This window comes from Hemitrygon akajei, chromosome 14 (genome assembly GCF_048418815.1).
Source record: "Hemitrygon akajei chromosome 14, sHemAka1.3, whole genome shotgun sequence".
NCBI lineage: Eukaryota > Metazoa > Chordata > Chondrichthyes > Myliobatiformes > Dasyatidae > Hemitrygon > Hemitrygon akajei.
The window spans coordinates 90,752,407-90,776,171 of NC_133137.1; the positions used below are offsets into that span (position 1 = coordinate 90,752,407).

Sequence of the window (23,765 nt, forward strand, 5' to 3'; positions counted from 1 at the left end):
CATGTGTAAGTTTTAAGAAGTGGGCAGAGTGGAGAGGACAAAGGGAATGGTGTGTGGTGGTGCAGAGCCCAAGAGAGGAAGGATGTTAGTGTTGCCGGATTGCCTGGATTGGGGAGCATGCCTTGTGGAAACAGGTTGAGTGAACTCGGCCTTTTCTCCTTGGAGCGATGGAGAATGAGAGGTGACCTGATATGACATGTATAAGATGATGAGAGGCATTGATCGTGTGGATAGTCAAAAGCTTTTTCCCAGGGCTGAAGTGGTTAACTCAAGGAGATATAGTTCTAATGTGCTTGGTACAAGGGGGATGTCAGAGGTATGTTTTTCACACAGAGGGTAGTGGGTGCTTGGAATGCACTGCCAACGACGTTAGGAGAGGCGGATACAATAGGGTCTTTTAAGAGACTCTTAGATAGGTACATGGAGCTTAGAAAAATACAGGGCTATGCGGTAGGGGAATTCTAGGCAGTCTCCAGAGTAGGATACATGGTCAGCACAACATTGTGGGCCGAAGGGCCTGTAATGCGCTGTAGATTTCAATGTTCTATGCTCTGCATTCTGTGATGACTGAAAGGGTGAAGAACATTTTTTCTTCACAGCTGATCTGGCAGGAGGGAAGGTGTTAGAACAGAAGAAATAGGAACAGGAGTGAACAATTTGGTCCTTCAAATGCCATCTGCTGTTCATTAAGAATGTGACTAATCTACCTCGGTACAGTTGTCCTGTACATCCCTTGGTCCTGTCTCGGAAGTCCTTCATGAGTCTTAATAAAGAGTCTTGGGTCAGATTGTTTACTTCCCTCCATAGATGCTGCCTGACTTGCTGATTCCTCCAGCAACTTAACTTTCTTTTCAAATCTTTTTATTATTATTATCCAAAATACAAGAGTACATCGAAGTAAGTAACACTTACAATGTCTCAAAACAGAAAAAAAACAATATTAAGGATTGAAAAATGTGGTGACACAAAAAAAGAGAAGAAAAGAGGGAAAAAAACCCTACTAAAGCAAGAAAAAGGTGAGGGAAAAAAAAAGAACCCATTAGGCGTTCAACCCCGGAGCCGTGCGTTGTACAAAAAGCTTCTAAAGATAAACACCAAATTGCCTTAAAAAAAATTATACCAAAATTTACATTTAGATCGTGGAGAAAATCTATCAATAAACTCAAATGGTAATAACGAGCAAATGAACCCCATCTTTTCTCAAAAACAAACATAGGTTCGAAGGTTCGACTTCTAATTTTCTCCAAACTAAGACATAACATCACTTGAGAGAACCATTGTGACAGAGTGGAAGCCGAAGTATCCTCCCACTTCAACAAAATGGCCCTCCTGGCTATCAATGTAACAAACACAATAACATGTTGGTCAGTCAAAGAAATACCAGGAATATTTTGAGGTATTATTCCAAAAAGCACAATTAATTTGTTAGGTTGCTTATATGTGTTGCTGAAGATTAGAGGCATCTGCAGAATCTCTTGTATTTCTGAAATTAGGTTCTGGTTCTAGTTTCCTTTGCCAGGGGCAACACCCTCCTTGCAAACACCCTGTGAGAACTTGGAGACCTCATTGAGTTCTCTTGTCATTCTTCTAAACTCTAGAGGTCAGTTAATTAGTCAGAGCTCTATTGTCATTGCAGAGCACAATGAGATTACAGTGCTGCTCCGTTCAGTACAAAACAGCACTCCAGCAATTCAATTACTGAAAACGCATAGTCTTCTCAAGATTTCCTTGTGCTGGAAGCTTATTATTCTCTGGAATCAGTTTGGTGAATCGTCACTGCACTTTCTCAAGGGGAAATGATCTTTTTTTTCTGGCATGGAGATTCAAACTGTTCTCACTGCTCCAGATGTAGTCTTGTTGTGAGATTTTGTTACTCCTTGCATAGTGACTTCTTCATAACCTGCAGAGCGACTTTTAGTAACTAGTATGCAATAACATCTGGGTCTTTCTGAATACCAATGTTGCGTAGTCCCTCACTATTTTATAAAAGATCTTCTGCTTCTCCGTTACAACAAAAGCAGGAGGTGCTGGAAATACTGAGACTATGTCTGTAGGAAGGGAAACATTTCAGGTGGAGACATTTTGTCAGAATTGAAAAGGAAATACATGGAGGTTCAGGGAGTGGGATCTCTCTGATCTGGTGAAACGGGGTAAACATTGCCATAAGAATCACTGAAAGAATGAAATTTGTAAAGGTGTAGATTTTGGGAATGGCTGTTCTGCAGCATAGTGGTAATTAACACAATCTCCCTTGGAGCTACATAGTCTAGCCGCTTAAATTTATGCATAAAAAAAAACACAAAATGATTGACATATCTCGTCTCTTGAAAGGTAAATTAAATGGACATCCAGGCAATGTAAGTTTATATGTTGCGTTGGTCAGGTGAGAAGATCGGGATTCACCCATCAGTTCACCTCGGTAATACAGCCGTTGAAGTCTAGCTGTAGCAAGCTCTGGCTCTTGGCTCAATGGAGTAAGTGTGTTGAGAGGAGTTAGTTAATGACAGATACCAATGCAACGGTGAGGACGCCCAGTTAGATTATTAGTTTGGTGAAGTGTCAATACCCCATGCTGTGGGTCAGTGTGATCCTTCAATAACATACTTTAGTCTCATTCAGATGGAACCACATGACCCTTTCATTTCCAGCACTGAGCTCCATATGGTGGAAATTCGTGTAGTTTGAAAATATATGAAAGCCAAGGACGGACACTAGGACAGGATATCTAAATGATGAAATAGAGAGGTGGGGTTTAAAAGAGGGAATGGAATGGTAAGGAATAACTGGTTACATTTCATTACAAGGAATGCAAGGGGTCAGATATTCAAAGCTCAAAGTAAATTTATAATTAAAATATATATATATGCCATCACATACAACCCTGAAGTTCATTTTTTTTGTGTGGGCATATGCAGTAAATTCAAGGAATACCATAGGATCAATGCAAGACCACACGCAACAGGATGGACAAACAAACAGTGTGCAAAAGACAACAAGCTGTGCAAATAATAATAAGAAATCATAACAATAATAAATATTGAGAACAAGAGATGAAGAGTCCTTCAAAGTGGGTCCATGGTTTGTGGGAACAGTCCAAAGATGGGGCAAGTGAAGTGGAATGAAGTTCTCCCCTCTGGTTCAAGATCCTGGTGGTCGAGGGGGTAATAACAGTTCCTGAACCCGGTGGTCCTGAGGCTGCTGTGCCTTCATCCTGATGGCAGCAGCAAGAAGAGAGCATGACCTGGATGGTGGGGGTCCCTGATAATGGATGATGCTTTCCTGCAACAGTGCTGCATGTAGATGTGCACAGTGGTGGGGATGGCTTTATCCGTGATGGATTGGGTCATATCCACGACTTTTTGTAGGATTTTCTGTTCAAGGGCATTGGTGTTTCCATACCACACCATACCATACTATACCAGTGGCAGCAGAGAGATTGAGTTCTCAACTTGCCTAAGACTGCTTGGAGTCGGTAGGAATTAAAGATTTGTTGAAACACTGCAGTAGGAAAAATAATGCTTTCAAAATTAAAATGAAATGTGAACATTTTTAATATTTATAAAAGTGATGCATATCAGACAATAGGCTCTTTAACCAATAGTCAAAGTCCATATCATTGGTACATCATTGCGATTGAAAAATCTGTTGGACTACTTTGAGAAAATAACAGGCAGGATAGACAAGAGAGTCAGTGAATGTTGTTTGCTTGGATCTTAACAAGGGGCCTAGCCACTCATGAGGCTGCTAAACATGTATTACAGGAAAATTACTAACATAAGACAGAAGATTGACTGACCAGTAGAAGGCAAAGAGTGAGAATAAATGCCTTTTCTAGTTAGCTGAAGGTGACTTGTGTTCTTCAGGGATTGGTGCTGGGTCCACTAGTTTTCACGATGTATGTTAATGATCTGGATGATAGAATTGATGGCTTTGTGGCCACATTTGTGGATGATATAAAGATAGGTGGAGTAACAGATAGTTTTGACAGATTGTGAGAATGGGCAGTGAAGTGGCAGATGGAATAGAGTGCAGGGAATTGTATGGTCATGTGCTTTGGTAGAAGGAATAAAGGCATAGGCTACTTTCTAAATGGGGAGTAAATTCAGAAATCAGAGGTGCAAAGGGGCTTGGGAGTCCAAGTGCAGATTCTCTAAAGGTTAACGTGCAGATTGGGTCAGTAGTAAGGAAGGCAAATTCAATGTTATCATTTATTTCATGAGTACCTCAGTACATTCCATTTACAACCAGTGTGATTCATATAATGCCGAGAATGTTATATTTACTGTATTTGCAGTCGGGTTCCTTTAACAAAAATTTGATGTTAAGCACATCATTTGATTTGGTGATGCTGGTTGAAAGGTAATATTGGCTACAGCATCTCACTATTACAACATTGTAGCAGTTCCAAGTGAAGTTCTGAAGGAGTCAGCATCTGGACACTGTGGAGTCAGTTTCGAGCATCCTTGAACATGGGTCCATAGTTAGAGACAGCTGATGAGAGCATATGGATCTGGGCCCTGTTTAAGAGTTATATTGGAACAGCTTGTCTAGGACTGGCTGAATGGAGCTGAGTGTCTACAGGAATAGCGGGGTTCCTCTGAAAGAACGGATCAGAGCTTAGACAATGCAGTGTGAAGAATCCATTGCTACCTCAACCAGCAGAAGGCAGACAGCAGAATAGGTCAATGCAGCAATAAATTTTCTTTCTGAATTGGTCTTGAAATAGGAGTTGTCGTAAAGCCAAAAAGGTAGCAGAGTCATGGGATCTGGTCCTGCAGTGCAGCAGCAGAGTAAATTGGGCTTCCGGAGAGCCTGTGGAATGCAGCCGAATAGGTAACAGCAGCAGGTTGGGGAATTGGTACTGCGGTGTGGAACTGATGCCTTAATTTGCAGTCATTTCCGCAGCTAAGCATATGATGAGGTGTTAGTGAAGGAAGAGTCCAGGAGATGGACGTTACACTGAGGTCTAATCATTGGAAGTGTCAACCAGACAGCAGTCCAAAATAAATAGGTCTGGGAGGTGTATGTTACCTCAGCTGGCTTCGTTTTGTGCCTTCATCCTGTGTTACTGGAATAAAATATATTCAGCTGTTCTTGAATGTGCCTTTGGAACTTGGGCTGGGATTGCATAACTATGGCAGAGCTGAAAGGAGAGCTACTCAGATCACTGCGGGCCAGAGATCCATTCTATAAGTTATACTCCAACATCGTCCTTCTGCTTTCAAATGCATAGCTTGATTGCTATTTGTGATTTGGCTGTGGGCTTTACTTCGGCTGTGGGTGGCAGAGGTAAAGGCTGAGAAATTACTATGAGTGTAATGCCATTCTGTTCACTAAAGCTTCCCTCACCACTGTGTTGAAAGGTGCCTCTTTAGATGTAGCTGGGGAAATAGATCCATAAGGATTAAGAACAAAATCCTCCTGAAATTGTTTTGTTTTGAAAGTAGGAATACAAATCTCTACAATTGTGATCCCTGCGTCTTTATGTGCATTTAAAATATGCACAGAAATAACAAAATTAAGTATTTTCCTAATTTTAAGTTTACCTGACATTTTAAGTTTTATTTTTATTTAGAAAAGAGGGTTATTCAAGTTACAGAAATAATGGAACTGTATATGTATTTTACAAATTCTAAATTTGCATGATGTTTAAATTTCATGATGAAATTTTAGTGAAATGAAATTTTACTTAGAGACAAAGGTTATTCAGGGTAAGCATGAATGTGTTAAAGTTGCAAGAACAACAGCTTTTCACTGCGTATTACAGTGTGGAGTGGCTGAACATTTCTACTGGTAAAAGTCAGGGATTATTCAGTGAGATTTGCCAGGATGGCAGGTTTTATGCAAACCTGCTAATTAGTCTCGTCCTGTTGTTGCAGAAGCTAAAAGTCATGTTGCTGTCTTGTTTTCTGTCATGGGTTTCACCTGGGTGATCTTCGATTGGTTTAGTTCCCGTGCTTTGCTGTCAATATTCGGCAGAGCCTAAAAACGACAGACAGCGAAACTGTGTGGCAGCACAGCTCTTGTTAAATTCACTGAATTACAGTTGCCAGCTTGGTAGCTGGGGCTTCTTGTGCCACGTCTGTGGCTGTCACCGCCAGCAGATAAAATTGGCCTCGGACTTACCTAGCAGTCGTCACAAGCCATTTATTTTTCTGTTATACAATGGGTCAAAAGGTAAAAATAAAGCTGAACAAAAAGCCCCAGAGTCTTGTTTTAGGCCGGGACAGCTCGTAACAATGCGGCAGATCGGCTGCCAGGTTCCAGCACTTTCACTGAACTTGCTCCTGCATCTTTGCAGAAGTTCTGGTGTCCGACACTAGCGCTGGCTTAAGCTGTTAGCAGCATCTTTCACTGTGCTGTGTGGGTGTTCTCCCTGTGGTGTTCAACCGAGTGGGAGATCTGCCCTTAAGCTTCCCCCTGATAGAGCTTCATTGGAATTAATTGTAAGAAATCTCCGGTGGGAAATCTCTAAGTGAACTCAAATTCAATTCAACTAATTTAAATTGTTTTTAGTTGATTTGTGCTTTTACATTTTAAAAAAAAAAGAACAGTAATTTTATCTGTTGACATATTTTATTGCTTTCCTGATAACTTTCAATGTTTGTTAATGTAGACAGTCCGTTTTCTATGGAATATCTACATTCATATGTATTCAAGTATACCGGATAGCTTAAAAATTACAATTGGAATCTTTTTCTCAAGAAACGCATTTCAGTGAGAGCTTGGAGGCAAAGGCATTCTGTGAGTGGAGTGTGCCACTCAAAGACCTGATTCTCTGCTGGGCCATGCAGATAAACCTCCCCGATGGAGCCTCTGCCCTGGGCTACCATGAGAAAGCATCTTGTGTTCCAAGGGCTGGCAGACTGCAGTTTGGGATCAGTGAAAGATCACTAATGATATTACTCATTAGCAGAAATTCAGGTTTGTATTGATAGAGTAATTCAGCATTGACACAGGCCCTTCAGCCCATCTGGCCAACCACACCATCCTTCCTGCTGGCTCCAGTCATCCACATTTGGCCCATAACCCTCCAAACCCATTATTAGAGAGGTCAAGGAAAACAATGAGCACCAAATTTTTATCTCCCATGGCTTCGATGGATTTAATGTATTAAGTAGTTGAATTGCTAAACAGTGAAACAATTTTTAATAGTTTTAGTTATTGCCACTTGCAACTCTGTTGGAAAGTAATTGATTTAAATTTGACCAGGGAAGCAGGACATGCATACAATAATCAGCGATCAGAAATAGTGTCTTTTGGATTTATTGTTTAACTGACAAACAATCTGCTTGGTCAAGTAAACTGCAAAAAATGCACATGATATTCAAAGGCTTCTCTGGTCACACACTTGCCCACGTTTATTTCTCAACCAAGATCAGCAAAATAGTTTAACTAATCACTTTGTGGAAACTTATTGTCTGTCTGTCTGTACATTAATTGTATCATTTAACTGTAGAATGACTGCAACATTTACATCCTGAATGTTACATAACACTATTTAATTGAAAGTTCTTTTAGGTAGGACAGATGAAGGAGTCACATGAAGTTTGATTTGCATTTTGAACTTACTTTGAGGAGATGAGAAAATATGAGATTTGTTTTCATAATTTTGTGATGCATGTGTTTTGTTTATGTTGCTGAATAATCAGCTCACATTTCATATTAGATCTGCCAAAGCACCAGTTGTGACTTTTATTAGATGTATACTCTATTTTAGTAACTTATCTAAAATTGACGACAGCTTAGAGCATAATGTGGCACATGAGGTTTGAGGATCTGGCATTATAAGCCTTTCTCTCATCCTTTTCTATGAGACTAATATATTTAAAAAATTTGTGGTACTCCTGATGAATCACAAGCAAATAAAGTTGTTGGGAGTTTATGTGGGTGATCAGTTTACCTTGAGGGTCTGGGCATTCTTAAGGAAAGAAGTATTAACTATTGATAATATTAAATTATTTGATTGGTGTATCAAAGAATGTTTCATTATTAATTATATGAGTACCTTTGTACAGTTTGTGTTAAATTAAATATTTTAAGATGTTACAATGATGGCTTAACAGCAGTTGATGCAGTGGGCACCATTTACAAAACGCACTGCAACAAATTGCCAAGGTGTCTTTAACTCCCATTAAAATCCACAACCTCAGTAAAATAGAAATAGCAGGTACATGGCATCACTCATATCAAAGCTCCTGTCACGTTGCACTCCATTCCGGCTTGAAAATGTATCTGTGATTCTTCATTATCACTGGATCAGAATCCAGGAACTCCCTACTTACAGTACAATGTCAAGACCATCACTGAATGAACTGCAATAGGTCAGAATGGTGGCATTTTCCATCGTTTTCTTAGGGGGTGCAAATGAATGGGCACTCAATGTCAGTGACTACAACATCCTGAGAATGGTCCAAAGACTATTGAATTGAATTGACTTTATTTCTTACAACCTTCACATACATGAGGAGTAAAAAAATCTTCACGTTATGTCACCATCTAAATGTGCAGTGTGTAATGATAGTAATTTATAATAAATTGAACAGTCAATGTAATATAGAGTACACTCAAACCAGCGTGAGTTCATCAGTCTGCTGGCCTGGTGGAAGAAGCAGTCCCGGAGCCTGTTGGTCCTGGCTTTTATGCTGCGGTGCTGCTTCCCGGATGGTAGCAGCTGGAATGGATTGTGGTTGGGATGACTTGGGTTCACCTCATCGCAAATGCAGTGTTCAGCATTACCCGGCACTCCGCTGAAAAAGCATGCCAAGTAAATCACTAACTATTTGTATTCATTTCCAATGCTTTGAAAGCAGTTCTACAAAACCATTGTATTGATTTCAATTTTATTAGAAAATTTAAATTGTCCTTGTCAAGATTTCACTATTTTGAGTAATTTATTGGTGATAAAAACATGGGGATGCTTATCTGGAAGATATCACTGGGGGTAGTGCTGTTCCCTTTGTGCAGTGAAATATTTCATTTTCTTTTGCTGTGTAGCAGTGAAATTAGTATATTGATTTATATCAGATGAGAACTGAAACCAGCTTGGGATTACAACATCATTTCAGTGATGGATTTCTGCATGACTTTTAGCTTTCTCATGCACAGTTTTACCAGAAACAGTCACAATATTACAGCTTTGATTTTTTTTCTTCCTCTTCTGCCTTGAGATATTAGATGATTAAATTCCAAAGTAAAGACAGATTTCCTGATGTTTTGTCTGCTGGACTAAGCATGAGAGAATGAATCCAGATCATGGTCAAAACTGGACTTCAACCTCAGGTCATTGAGTCTATGTCCAACTGGTTTTTGAAAGAGATGATTGAATCAGCTTCCTCTGCCTTTTCATGCCTTGATCGAGACTAAAGGCTGAGATTTCCTTCTGTCACCAGTAATATTGGTCACACAGGTGGCACTGCCAAAAAAGAATAGGACAATCATCCACAGTACTTACTTTACTAGTCCTTAAAATCCCTTAGATCTGATTGACAAATGTCTGCAGAAGAAGGTAGCGAATTTACTTGCACCTTGCAGCTGTGCCATCTCAAAGGCAGAGAAAATGGCAAACTTTAAAATTCAATTTGTCATAGGTAGTTCCACTGTCTCACAGCTGCAATGGCATGGGTTTGATCCTCATCTCTGGTGTTGTCCATGTGGAGCTTACACATTCTCCCTAAGACTGCAAGCATTTTTCCTGGGTGTTCTAGTTTCCTCTACATCCCAATGGCATGGTTGGTTATTAGGTTAGTTGGCTTTTGTACATTATCCTTTGGGCAGAAGGATGGTGGGAGAATGAGGAGTGAGGGTTTAATGGGCTTGAATGGCAGAGGGTTCAGGAAGAACACTCCTGTGGGTGTGAAGGGATTGCTCTGAGAACTGATCAGCCTAGATGAGCTAAATGGCCTCTTTCTACGGAGAAAGAAACTAAGCTTAGAAAATATGACAAATAGTGTTTATGATCTTGTGCTTTATCTAATTTGCAGTGTTGTTGTGCCAGACGTTTTCTGGGACTTCAGTGTACCTGAGGTGAAATCCCCACCAAAGCTGGCAAAAGTATGTTAGGGAAAAAAAACAAGAATTGAACCTTGGCCAGAATTCATAGAATATTCAGTTATATTGTGGAAAATCAGTCTTTCTTTGGAGGAAACTTGTGTATTCCACAAGACTTTGAATGTGTGCAGTGTAGATTCTTAGCCAATTTTGAACACAAGTGAGAAAAAGCATGAAGTGTAAAGAGGGAGCTGTTCTCTGTGTAATGAATTTAATAATAGAAATGAAATGTCAGAAGCTGCCATCAACAATGCAAGACCTAATTAATCCTGACAATGGCAGAGGTGACATAAAAAATGATATTACATTCACTGGTGGTTGACTAATTCATTCATCCTTTCAAATTGTTATAACAAAAATACCTTTTGTGCCAGATTAATTCTGATTATTTTAAAAGAGAAATGTATTGTTTACACGATGTGGCGTTTAGTGGTACTGAACTATCTCTATACTTTTCCTGTTTAGAAATAATTGATCAGAAAATAGGTTATTTTTCTCTTTGATTTGAGTGTTTGAGTAACGGGCTGATGAGTAATTGAGTGTTTTTGCTTGTTTTTCAGCAACTATTGTTTTAAATGAACTCAACTGGACGGCAGCATTAGATCCCATTTTTAAGCGTAACAAGGAAGAAGATCCTACATTAATGTGGCAAGTTTTTGGAAGTGCAACTGGCCTGGCTAGATACTATCCAGGTAAACAAAGTTTACAAGATTAAGATGCAATGGCATTGTGAATTGTAGTTTAACAGTAATGTTGAAATGCCATGATTTCTCCGTTTTCTTGTGTATGGCCAAAGCAGCATTTATATATCAGTTAAAGGTTCATGACCCATTGTATGACCTTGTTAGAGAGAAAAAAATCAAAGTTATTGCCATCAACTTTGTGTTTCTCACAAGTTGTAATACTCTAGTCTCTTGTTTGATTTTGTTTTTTCCTCCACAGGTAGAGAAAGGTTTGGGTCTTGAATGAATTGCTTGTTTCAGATGGTCTGGCCAAGTTTCAGTTTATGAAGTTGCATTTTTTTTTAGATTTGTTTGTCGAGTTTCCTGGACCATAACGCAGTCTCAGTGAAAATATTTTGCTGATTCTATAATCATGGGAATTAATGTAAAATAGGATGAGGGTGATCTTCTTCTGCTTTGATGCAGTTAATTGCAATCAATCCCATGCACTTAACTATGTTAGTTTGATGAGTGAAGCCTTTCTTCTGATAGGAAATTTAATGTTCGATATGAAATGCCCATATAAAGTTACCATGTCGATTCGCCTATTCCCAATATCGGAGGAACTGAAATCAAAAGTGATGAAAAAGGGAGCAGGGAAAGGATATATATTGAAATGGCATGCCTGTTTCATTCTTGCCTAGATATGATTACTCCTGTGGTCTGACCTGATAGTTTGCAACTCCTGGGTTGTTTGATGTATCAGATATACATTTGGAGATGCTCAACAATCCAAATCCAGGAACTTAATCAGTTTGATTAAATTTCTGGGCTTGGACTGTTGGGCATCTCCAAATGTGTATGTGATATGTCAAATAACCCTGGAGTTGCAAACTACCAGGTCGGACCGTAGGGGTGATCTGAACTTGGCAAGAAATGCAAATTCAATGTATATCCCTTTCCAGCTCCCTTTTTCATCTCTTCTGATTTCAGTGCCCCTGTTAGTGGGATTAGGTGAATAGACATGGGAACTTTGGACTCCATGTGCATTTTATGTAGTGTTTAAGTGAAGAGTTTAATACATTCTGCCTATCAGGTTGGCGGCTAGTGAGGAGAATGAAAGTAACAACTATTTAAGCAAGTGCCTCTTCATAAAATGCAGTTCACCTCCCCCTAATGAGGACATTGAAAATCATTAGTGTTATAACCTTATTGTGGAAATTATTATAGAGCCAATTTCTATTTTAAATACGAACTTACAAATTTACAGTAGAAAAATGTTTGCAGATAATAGACATATATTGGATGTATATATTTACCTTAAAATTAGTTTTGGCATTTAAATTAATGGTCCACCACAAAGGTTAATCGTGTAATTGGTGAGTGATGTAAAATCATTGAAGTTAGGCCACTAATTTACTCTTGAATTGATTTTAGTTGTTTAAGACTGTCAGATGAAATATAATACAGGCTAATTTCTGTTTTACCAATAGACAGGTCCTTGAGTTGACAAAAGCATTTCTTGGCTATTTAATAGGCTCCTGCTGTTTCATTTGGCCAACTTGTATGCAATGAGTCCATTACTTCATTAAAGACACTTAGTCCCACATGTTAATGATAATGCAATTCTGAGTCAGAATGGAGATGATTCAAACCTGGTGAAATGCTTGCTGCATGAGGTTGATAAACCATGCTCAAAAATAAGCAGTTACTTCCTCTTGCTGCATTGTTCCAGGAGAGACAGCAAAAAGTGCTGAAAACTTAGTTACCGGTATATATTTTGTTCCCTCTGCTCTTTAAATAGGCTCTGTTTTCCACGTAAATTGACCACATTTGCTAGGCAATCAACTCTGAACTGTGAGCCCAAGCACATGCTCCGTGAAACCTTGAATCCGTTTTCTCACAAGGTGGACACATTAGACATTATAAACTCAGTGACAACTGTATTAGTACCTCCTGTATGTTCCTGGTCTTCTGCTGTAGCCCATCCACTTCGAGGTTCAATGTGCTGTGCATTCAGAGATGCTTTACTGCGCACCACTGTTGTAACGTGTGGTTATTTAGTTATTGTTCCCTTCCCATCAGATTGAACCTGTCGGGCCGTTCTCCTCTGACTGCTCTCATTAACAAGGTGTTTTTGACTTCTGAACTGCTGCTCACAAGACGTTTTTTGTTTTATACACTATTTTCTGTAAATTCTAGAGACTGTTGTGCATGAAATTCCCAGGAGATCAGCAGCTTCTGAGATACTCAAACCGCCCTGTCTGGTACAATCATTCCACAGTCAAAGTCTCTTAGATCACATTTCTTTCCCTTCCTGATGTTTGGTCTTAACAACAACTGAACCTCTTGACCATGTCTGCATGTTTTTATGCACTGAATTGCTGCAGCATGATTGGTTGTTTAGATATTTGCCTTAATGAGAAGGTCTACAGGTGTACCTAATAAAGTGGCCACTGAATGTATGACTAGTTTTGGTCTTGTTTGTTGAAGAGTGAATGTGAACCTATTGGAACAGGTTGATAAGACATCTTGAATATGACATCTCAATGGACACATTGTTTCATCAGTTATGTTTTGAAATATTGGCTTACACTTTTGCGAGCCATCACTCTCAGAGCCAAGGGCACGGTTAACACTTAGGAATAATAGTTGAAAGATAGATCATGAAAATGAAGAGGCCTTGTATTTAGTTTCCATTCCTTAAAATGGAAATTTTAAAAAATTCTTTGGCAACAACAGCCAATTTAGAGACTATGATATATGGAATGTGCTTGTCTCCAATGCAAATGATGTTGAGGATGATATAAAAGATTAAAAGCAGGCTAAAATCTAATTACAAAATACAGTTTGTTGTGATCACAAACGTCAACTGTACTTTTTTCCATTGATGCTGCCTGGCCTGCTGAGTTCCTCCAGCATTTTGTGAGTGTGGAGATCAAAGCCTTTGGTGATTTGCCAGTTAATGACGTGATTTTGCCTGTGTTATATACCAGATTAAACAGGGTTACACATGATTCAAAATGAGCATCTGGGCTGCTACAGAATAGGAAGGTCTCACCTTTAATCCTTATTATGTTCTTAGCCAGCTGTCAACAGCAAAGGTGGAGTTGCAGTTGGTTCTGAAGTAGATCACTTCCTTTCACACTTTACAGTTCTCTTGGAAGTGCTCAGATATATGTTTGTTTGTTTTAGGCACTGGTTTGTGCTCTTCTTTGACTAATTTCACCTGCCAAACTCCCCATCTCTCTCTAGCTGCGAACTGCCTGCAGTTCACAACTCCTCAGCCCATCGGATGCAGTTGTACTCGTGGCTGAGGCATAGATTTGACCACTCACTACCAAAAACAGAGGGGAACTCTGAGGACACCCCAAGTAAATTGTCCTCTGGAATGTTGGCAGAGATTAATAAAATGGAGTTGATGAGAAAGACAGTGATGTGCTAACAGCACCATTAGATTTAAAAGAATAAGTAAATAATGGATATTATTGTTGAGATGTAAGAGCTCTTTACAAAGTTCAGGCAATTTCCAGGAATTCTGTTGAATCCTTGTATGAATCCTTGAATCAACACATTGAATTCACTTAAACACAAAAGATTCTGCAGATACTGGAAATCCAGAGCAACACACACATACTACTGGAGGAACTCAGCAGGTCAGGCAGCATCTGTGGAAATGAATAAACAGTTGACTTTTCGGGCTGAGACCCTTCATTAGCACTGGCCTGACCTTTCATCATTATATCAGTTAAGAGTGTTAATTTCTATACTTGCCCCACACTCCATATCATTAATCATGGATGTTATTTTTAACAAGGATTACTGACTGTAAACCATTAGTAAGAGTCGTTGAAGAGTAATCTGCTCTTGAGGAAACATACCATGTCCAGTATAATGAGTTTATCAATTGGTAGCTCCAAGCCTCAGTGCATTGCTATTGGTTTCAGCCTGACAGTGCTGAGCTAACATCGGTCATTTTGTCCGATGTGGGAGGACAGGAGGTAGCTATTATTTTAGCTGCCAGGATGTCACAATACCAGTGACTGTATTGATGGGTCAGGGGTTTGCAATGAATATTCTCAATGGTCAATTTTTGAATTTGCTTCCTGGGCAGCTGCTGGGTAGAGAATTAAGCAAAGGTCGATGTGTGTACAAATCCAACTTGATGCTCTTTGTGAGCAGCTTAGAAATGGCATTCAAAGATGTTAGGCACAATGGAATACACCATACTAGTTTTGTGATGAAATTTGTTTTACTGAAACAAGTCTCCTTGATTGTCAATGGGTCTTCTTACTTGGATAGATTGTTGTGGTGCTGCCGCACATCCCTTTGTAACTGCATTGTGTGGGCTTTCTGTCCTTTTTACTGATGATTCTACTTCCACTTTGTTGTGTACAATCTAATAATGAATTCAAATATATTCACAGCCCAGAGACAAATGGTTTTTCACTGTTGATACAGCATAAGAGCATGAAGTGGAGATGAGATTTATTTGTATTATAATTAGCCAGTAATCATCATAGGATTGCATCCTTAGATAAAAATGAATTTTTAGATAAAATTGATCTTAGATAAAGATTATTTTTATACAGTGTATAAAAATAAACTGTAGCCGTGTGCATACTCCAGAGAGCAATGAGTTAATAAAATATTGGACAGAATAGAATATCTTGTGTGTCAACTGCCTGAGTATCTGAATATTGAATCCAAGGAGCAGCGCTATTGAATTGACTTTAACGACCCTAACAATCTTAGGGAAATAAGGCAGGACAATGAGTGATGCCACTACCAGTGGCTTAAATATCCTGTGATCAAAGAAAACTTGGATATACATGTTTAATGTAGCAAAAGGCACAGGAATATTCTACGTTTGAAATTTGACGCTGAACCATTGAGACAAAGAGACATAGAAATTGGAAGTAGGAATAGACTTTCAAGAGCATTGGCTGATTGTCCGAATTCAGTATTCTGATCTGTCTTTTCTCCCCATAATCCCCCCGAACACCTCTCGTGCATTAAAGCAATATCAAACCCCTTCTGGAAAATAATTCATGATTTGGCTTCAGCCTCTGTTTGTGGTACAGAATTGTCCATGTTCAATACTCTCCAGGAAAAGAAACTTTTCCTCATCTCGGTCTTGAACAATTTACCCTTAACCTCAGACCGTAACCACTAGTTATAGACTCCCAAGCAATCGGGAACATTCTTCATATTACTGTGAGTTACCTTTCATTCATCTAGTCTCCAGAGAAGATAAGAGCAATCGACCCAATCTCCCTCATGTGTCAGTCCTGCTATCACAGGAATCAGTCTAGGGAATCGTTGCTGAATTTCATCCATGGTGAGACTATCCTTCCTCAGATAAGGAAATCACAGTAGTGCACAGTCCTCATCAGGAACCAACACAATTTCAGAAAGACACCCTCCCTGCTGTTCTCATCTCATCTCACCATGAAGGTCAGCATACAACATGCCTGCTTACCTTCAGCAGCTGGTGCCCGGTGATACCTGAGTCTTGTCACACCGTCTGCTTTTCCAGTCCACTGATGTTGAGATAATCAGCTCCCTTTCTGTTACTGCAACAAAGCGTACAACTTTATCGGCATTATGCAGCATCTGTCACATATCTTCCCACTTCCTAAACCTGTTCAAATCTGGAGCTTTTCTACATCCTCCTCAAGGCTCACACTCTCTGTTTTGTGTTATCCACAGACTTGGAAATAATGCATTTGCTTCTCTTATTCATATCATTAATTTATTCTGAAAATGGCTGGAGTCGAGCACTGACCCCCATGGTACTCCACTAGTTACTGTCTGTCACTGAGAAAAAGACATCCTTACTGTCATTCAACCAGACCTCTATCCATAGAAGGATCTTACGCCCACACCCATGTGTTTTACTTTTGCATGTTAATCTCTTGCATGGGACCTAGGGAAGTTTTCCTAAAGTACACTTATACTTTATCCACTGGTTCCCCCTCACCTATTTTGTTAGCTTCATTCTCAAAATTTCCCAAGGGATTTAGCAAACATGATTTCCTCCTTAACGCACCCATATTGACATTGTCACTCTTTAACTCTTCTGCTTTAACACCTTTTGTGATGGAGTCTAACATTTTCTTATGGCCGACATCAGGCTCCCGATTAGTAATCGTAAACACAAGAGCTGCTACAGATGCTAGAAATCCAGAGTAACACACACACACACACACACACACACACACACACACACACACACACACACACACACACACACACACACACACACACACACACACACACACACACACACACACACACACACACACACACACACACACACACACACACACACAATGCCGGAGGAACTCAGCAGGTCAGGCAGCATCGATGGAAAGGGATAAAGAGTCAAGCTGAGAATCTTCGTCAGGACTGAAAGAAGCCAGAGTAAGAAGGAGGGAGGAGGGGAGGGAGTACAAGGTAGAAGGTGATAGGTGAAGCCAGGTGGTGGGGGAGGGGAGATGAGGTGAGAAGCTGGGAAGTGATAGGTGGAAAAAGTTAGGGGCTGAAGAAAAAGGAGAATGGACCATTGGAAAAAAAGAAGGAGGAGGGCCACCAGAGGGAGGTGATAGGCAGACGGGTAGAAGAGAAGTGGTAAGAGGGGAAGAAGGGATTTTCTCTCCTCCCACCATCTTATTCTGACTTCTTCCCCCTTCCTTTACAGTCCTGATGAAGGGTCTTGGCCTGAGAAGTCAACTCTTTATTCCTTTCCATAGATGCTGCCAGACCAGCATTTTGTGTGTTACTCCTGGTTGATAATGATTGGAATGCATTTGCTCCCCTCCCATCTGCTCGGACTGCTCCAGAAACAGCCCAATTTTGGAAAATGACAACCAATACCCTGGCCATTCCCTTAAATACTCAGGAATGCAGATTATCAGACATTGGGGATTTATTAATCTTCATTACATTGTATAGCCCTGATACCATTTCCCTACTCATCAAAATTTCATTTAGTTCCACCCCCATCAGTGTGTTCCTCAACATTTTTGGGAGGTTATTTGTATTTTTTGCTCTTTCTTACCCATTAAAAACGAGGTTTTCCTGACTGTAAGGGATTTAACATTTGTCTTCACAAATCTTTTTTTTGCTACAGATATCCTTTAGAGTCAGTTTTACTGTTCACTGTATGCTTTTTTTCCCCCCTTCCTAATCAATCCCTTTGTCTTTCTTTGCTAAAACCTAAACTGCTCAGTCCTAAGGTTTGTAACTTTGTCTGATCTTTTTCTATTTCCCCTGCTTGGCTCTAATACTATATCCATAATTTATTTTGAAATCCATGAATGAGCAACCTTGCCTGTTCTATTTCTGTGCATTGCAAGAATAAATGAATGTTATAATTCATCTAAGTGCTCCTTAAATGTTTGCCATTTTCTGTCCCCGTGCTGTCCCTTTAAAGCCGGGGCTCCCAACCCTTTTTATGCCATGGACCAGTACCATTAAGCAAGGGGTCCATGGACCCCAGGTTGGGAACCCTCGCTTTAAATAACGTTCACAGCCAACTTGAACTTCATGTCCTCATAGTTTTGATTATTTAGATTCAGGACCGCAGTCTCTCTCGCTATCCCTCGTAATCAAGAATTCTACCATTAAGGAATTCTTCCTCAAGTGACCACACAGAACACGATAGTTTATTGATCCTTTCTCATTACATGGTATCCAGACTCAGATGATCCAGTAACCATTTGGTCACTCCGGTAAACCATTGTGAATATAGATCAGAGATCCCATTTCTATGATATTATTAATTTGGTTTGCCTTATCTATGTATAGGTTGAAATCACCCAGAATTAGAATTGTAACTTCATTGCATGTAGCTTTAATTTCCTATTCAATGCCATCTTCTACAACACTATAATTGATTAGGGCCTCTCTGCAACTTTTAATGACATTTTGTGCCCTTTGGTGTTCCAGTGCTCCACCCATACACATTTACCAATGGGGTTATTTGAGCTAATATCCTTCATCACTTATGACAAGCGACCACTGGTTACAGTGCTCAGAAAAAGACTTGCTCGGTCAAATTTTAAAGACTAAATTAGAGAAGGACAGGGAGTTAGAGGAAGAGGCTTTAAAGGCAGAGAGGATGGTAGTGCAGTCAAGAGTAAGGGAAGAGGGAGATAAAGAGGTGGGGAAGCTTATAAAGAGGCAGAGGGATCATAGAGTGTGCAGAAGATAGAGAGGTTTGGAGATGGAGAGGGAAGTAGAGGTATTGAAAGCACTAGAGAGGTTTTTCTGAGAGAATCCCATAATTTTGGCTCTACCTGCTGAAGACACAGCCACAGGCAGGATCTCAGCATGACAAAAAGTTTCTCTGAGTACGAGGCAGATGTTGATAGATTTTTAATTGTCTTAATGATATCAAGAGCATCAGACACACAGAGTTTACCTGAATTACAACATTAGAGATCCTGGCATTTTTTTGTGTGATTTTTCTGTGCCACCCACTCTCTGCCACTGATGTTATTCCAATCTGTTCCACAATGTTGAACAACTATTGATGGATTTTTTTAGATTCTTTCAGCTGATGTTGTGACAGGCTGGAGCTTCAAAGAAAAAGCATTCTGCTGTCTCAACTGCAGTCTTCTGAGAAGTACAAACACAGTGACAAGAAAAGCTATATTCTCCCCCTCACTACTATTTTGGTTGAATTCCAAAATCACTGAAGGTCTAGTGCTTTTTAAAAAAAATTATCCTTGGCTTGTTTGAGCTGGTACAGGAAACTGGATCCTGCATCTGTGCTCTCAATCTAGCAGTTAGTGCTGGCTGGCCATGAGATCCATTTTAATGAGGCCAGAGCGTGAATTTGATGTGCAGCACACATCAGGTCAAACAAGTCGGTGTCAATCCTGTGCTCATTCTCCAGTGCTATCAAAGTACCTGCTACAGCTTCTTTATTTCATCCCTGAAAATTGTTCTTAGCTCCCAGGTGAACGGACAGGCAGGTTAGACTAGGCAAACTGCGCACACAGAATGTAGAAGTGGAAGCTTCTGGTTTTAAGTTAATTTAAGTTTGCTGATGACGCCACTGTCATAGGCCGGATCAAAGGTGGTGATGAATCAGCATATCGGAGGGAGGTTGAAAATCTGGCTGAGTGCTAGCACATCGACAACCTCTCACTTGATGTCGCCAAGACCAAGGAGCTGACTATTGAGCTCAGGAGGAGGAAACTGGAAATCCGTGAGCCAGTGCTCATCAGGAGAATCGGAGGTGGAGAGGGTCAGCACTTTAAATTCCTCAATGTGATTATTTTGGAGAACCTGTCCTGGGCCCAGCATGTAAGCACAATTATGAAGAAAACACGGCAGCGCCTCAACTTCATAAAGAGTTTGAGAAGATTCAGCAGGTTTTGACACAGTTCTGTTATCCCTGCCAGCATTTCATTCCAATTTACTCTGGCTGACTCCTCACTTATACAATTGCAATTTCCTCTACTCCACTGAAATACCGCTACATCAGACTTTACTTTCTCCCTATCAAATTTCAAGTGAACTCAATCATACTGTGATCACTGGCTCCTAAGGGTTCCTTTCCCTTAAGCTCCCTAATTGCCTCTGGTTCGTTACATAACACCCAATCCCGTCTAGCTGATCCCCGAGTAGGCTCAATGACAAACTGCTCTTAAAAAAAATTTTTCATTCAACAAATTCACTCTCTTGAGATCCATTACCAACTTGATTTTCCCAATCAACCTACATGTTAAAATCTCCCATGACTATCATAACATTGCCCTTTTGACATGCCTTTTCTATTTCCCATTGTATTCTGTAGTCCACATCCCAGTTGTTGTTTGGAGGCCTGTATAAAACGGTCATCAGAGTCCTTTTACCCTTGCAGCTTCTTAACTTAACCCAAAAGGATTCAACATCTTCTGATCCTATGTCACATCTTTCTACTGATTTGATGCTATTCTTTACCAGCAGAGTCATGCCACCCCTTCTGCCTACCTTCCTATCCCTCCGATGCAATGCGTAACCTTGAACATTCAGCTCCCAACTTCAAACATCCTTCAGCCACGATTCAGAGGTGACCACATCATCAAACCCGACAATCTGTAAAAGTGCAACAAGATCACCCACCTTATTTCTTGTACTCTGTGCTTTGAGATATAACACTTTGAGGACTGTATTTGCTACTGTTTTTGATTCAGCATCCCTAATGCACTGATACTCGCCCTACTGGCTGCAATTTTATCCGATCACCTGCCTGCCCTTCCTGACAGTCTGACTGCACACTACCTTTGCCTTTTTACCATCCACCCTATCATGAGTCCCTTCTCTCCGGTTCCCAACCCCTGCCAAATTAGTTTAAACCCTCTCAACAGCTCTCACAAACCTGTCCCCGAGAATATTGGTCCCCCTTGGGTTCAGGTGCAACCCGTCACTTTTGTACCGGTCATACCTCCCCCAGAAAGAAATCCTACACCCTGAAGCCCTGCCCACTACACCAGCTTCTCAGCCACACATTTATCTGCCACGTCATCCTGCTTCTGCCCTCACTGATGCGCGGCACAGGTAGCAATCCAGAAATTACTACCCCGGAGGACTTGCTTCTCAGCTATCTGCCTTGCACTCTAAATTCCCTCTTCAGAATCTCTTTGCTTTTCCTTCCTGTGTCATTGGTACCGATATATACCAAGACATTTGGTTGCTCTCCCTCCCCCTCCAAAATGCAGTGGATGCCATCCAAGATGTCCCTGCCTCTAGCACCTGGGAGGCAACATACCATCAGGATGTCCTGTTCTCGTCCACAGAGCCTCCTGTCTGTCCTTTGATTATTGAGTACCCTATCACTACTGTTCCTCTCTTTCCCTTCTGCACCACTGACCCATGCTCAGTGCCAGTAACCTGGTCTCTGTGGCATCCCCTGGGAGGTCGTGTACTTCCCTGTAACTCTGACTGATGATCTCCTCACTCTCCCGTACAAGCTGAAGGTGATCCAGCTGCTGCTCCAGATCCCTAACACGGTCTTCAAGGAGCTGCAGCTGGATGCACTTCATGCAGATGTAGTTCCCCGGGAGACTCTGGACCTCCCAGGACTCCAACATCCGGCATGAAGAACACACAGCGGTCATTTAAACTACACTAAATACCCCTGACACAGTAAGATAAAATGGAAACTCAATAGAAACTTACCTGGACAACTTACTCAGAGCCAAAGCCTGACACTCCTACTCTCACCACTGGCCCACTCCCAACACTATCCACTCCACTCATCCCTTTGGCACTTTTATTTACTCCGAAATTAATTCCTTTGTTTTTGCATTTGCACAGTTCGTTGTGTTTTACTTTTACCCTTTTCAATACTACACTGATTGGCCTAATCTCAAATAACAATGAGGCAGCCTATAGAGAAGAAGTCATCTCTCTGACACAGTGGTGTCAAGAAAACAACCTCTCACTCAGCGTCGCAAAAACAAAGGAGCTGACTGCAGACTACAGGAGGAACGAAGACAGCCTCACCCTTATTGACATCAATGGATCTGGGGTTGAGAGGGCGAACAGCTTTAAGTTCCTCAGTATACACATTTCTCTTGGTCTGTACATTCTATCTGTGTGGTGAAAAAGGCACAACAGCGCCTCTTTCACTTCAGATGGTTGAAGAAGTTTGGTATGGCCCCCAAGTCCTAAGAACTTTCTACAGGGGCACAATTGAGAGTATGTTGACTGGCTGCATCACTGCCTGGTATGAGAACTGTATTTCCCTCAATCGTAGGACTCTGCAGTGAGTATTGCGGGCAGCCCAGTGCTTCTTTAGATGTGAACTTCCCACTATTCAGGACATTTACAAAGACAGGTGTGTAAACAGGGCCTGAGGGTCATTGGGGACCCGAGTCACCCCAACCACAAACTGTTCCAGCTGCTACCATCTGGGAAACGGTACCACAGCATAAAAGCCAGGACCCAGACTCCAGGACAGCTTCTTCCACCAGGCCATCAGACTGATTGATTCATGCCGATACAATTGTATTTCTATGCTATATTGACTGTCCTGTTGTACATACTATTTATTACAAATTACTATAAATTGTACATTGCACATTTAGCCGGAGATGTAACGTAAAGATTTTTACTCCACGTGTATATGAAGGATGTAAGTAATAATGTCAATTCAATTCAATTTTGCGCAATAGTTGTCCACCCTGCTGGTGTGGTCTTCAATTAGTTGCATTGGTTATTGCATTGATTAAGCATGCCCAAAAGAAAATGATTCTCAGGGATTTGTATGGTGACATTCATGTACTCTGATGATAAATTTATTCATTTGAAGTTTATGTACATTCCTAGGAATCCCATCATTTGTTTTCTATCCATAATTACCCATAAACTGAAGATGGATTTAAGAGATAACTAGACTTGGTGAGAGTTGGGTTAAATATAGGCCAGGATGGCTAAGGCTGGCAGATTTCTCTGATGTACTCTGGGGAAGCCGATGAGTTTTCAAAAAAGTTCAGTCATGTTATAGTTACTTCTAATGATATTACTGGCTTTTTATTAATAAATTCTCCAGCTGTCCATGTCAGATTTGAATGTGTGGCTCTGGATTGATGGCCCAGAGTTCTTTTGTAGAAACGTAACCACTTCACAACTGTGTTAAGTAATCAGAATTGTACTCCACCTTTCCATATGGTTGTACATTTTGAAGGAGAGGGTGTGAATAAGAGTTTTCACTGGTGCACTGTCAGTGGTTCAAGTTATGTGAGCAGATTAGGGATCTAGGCACTAGAATAATTGAGACTTTAGGACTTCATTCCCTAGAGCACAGGCGAAAGAGGGGAGATCTTGTAAACGTGGATACAAAATTAAGAGGAATATAAGTATGAAAAATTACTGCAGCTTCTTTTTTCACCCCCGGAGGTTGGGTAAGGTTAGAACTATTGAATTGAATTGAATGATCTTTATTGTCATTATACATAGGTACAATGAAACTCTGTTTGGCTTCCTCTCAGGCAATCAAACAAAGTGGTAGATAAAAACAAGACAATAATAGAAAAGCGGTAGTAAATAGATAAC

The 23,765-nt window shown here is 40.5% G+C and overlaps 1 protein-coding gene across 5 annotated transcripts in view; it reads left to right on the forward strand.

Moving 5' to 3' along the window:
- LOC140738775 (voltage-dependent calcium channel subunit alpha-2/delta-1-like) overlaps positions 1-23,765 on the forward strand; it is a 715,977-nt gene that overhangs the window by 421,094 nt on the left and 271,118 nt on the right. For all 5 annotated transcript variants that reach the window (XM_073066574.1, XM_073066575.1, XM_073066576.1 and 2 more), the window contains one exon: positions 10,611-10,742. In XM_073066574.1, coding sequence (XP_072922675.1) covers positions 10,611-10,742 — 132 coding nt within the window. The remainder of the gene's footprint in view (positions 1-10,610; positions 10,743-23,765) is intronic.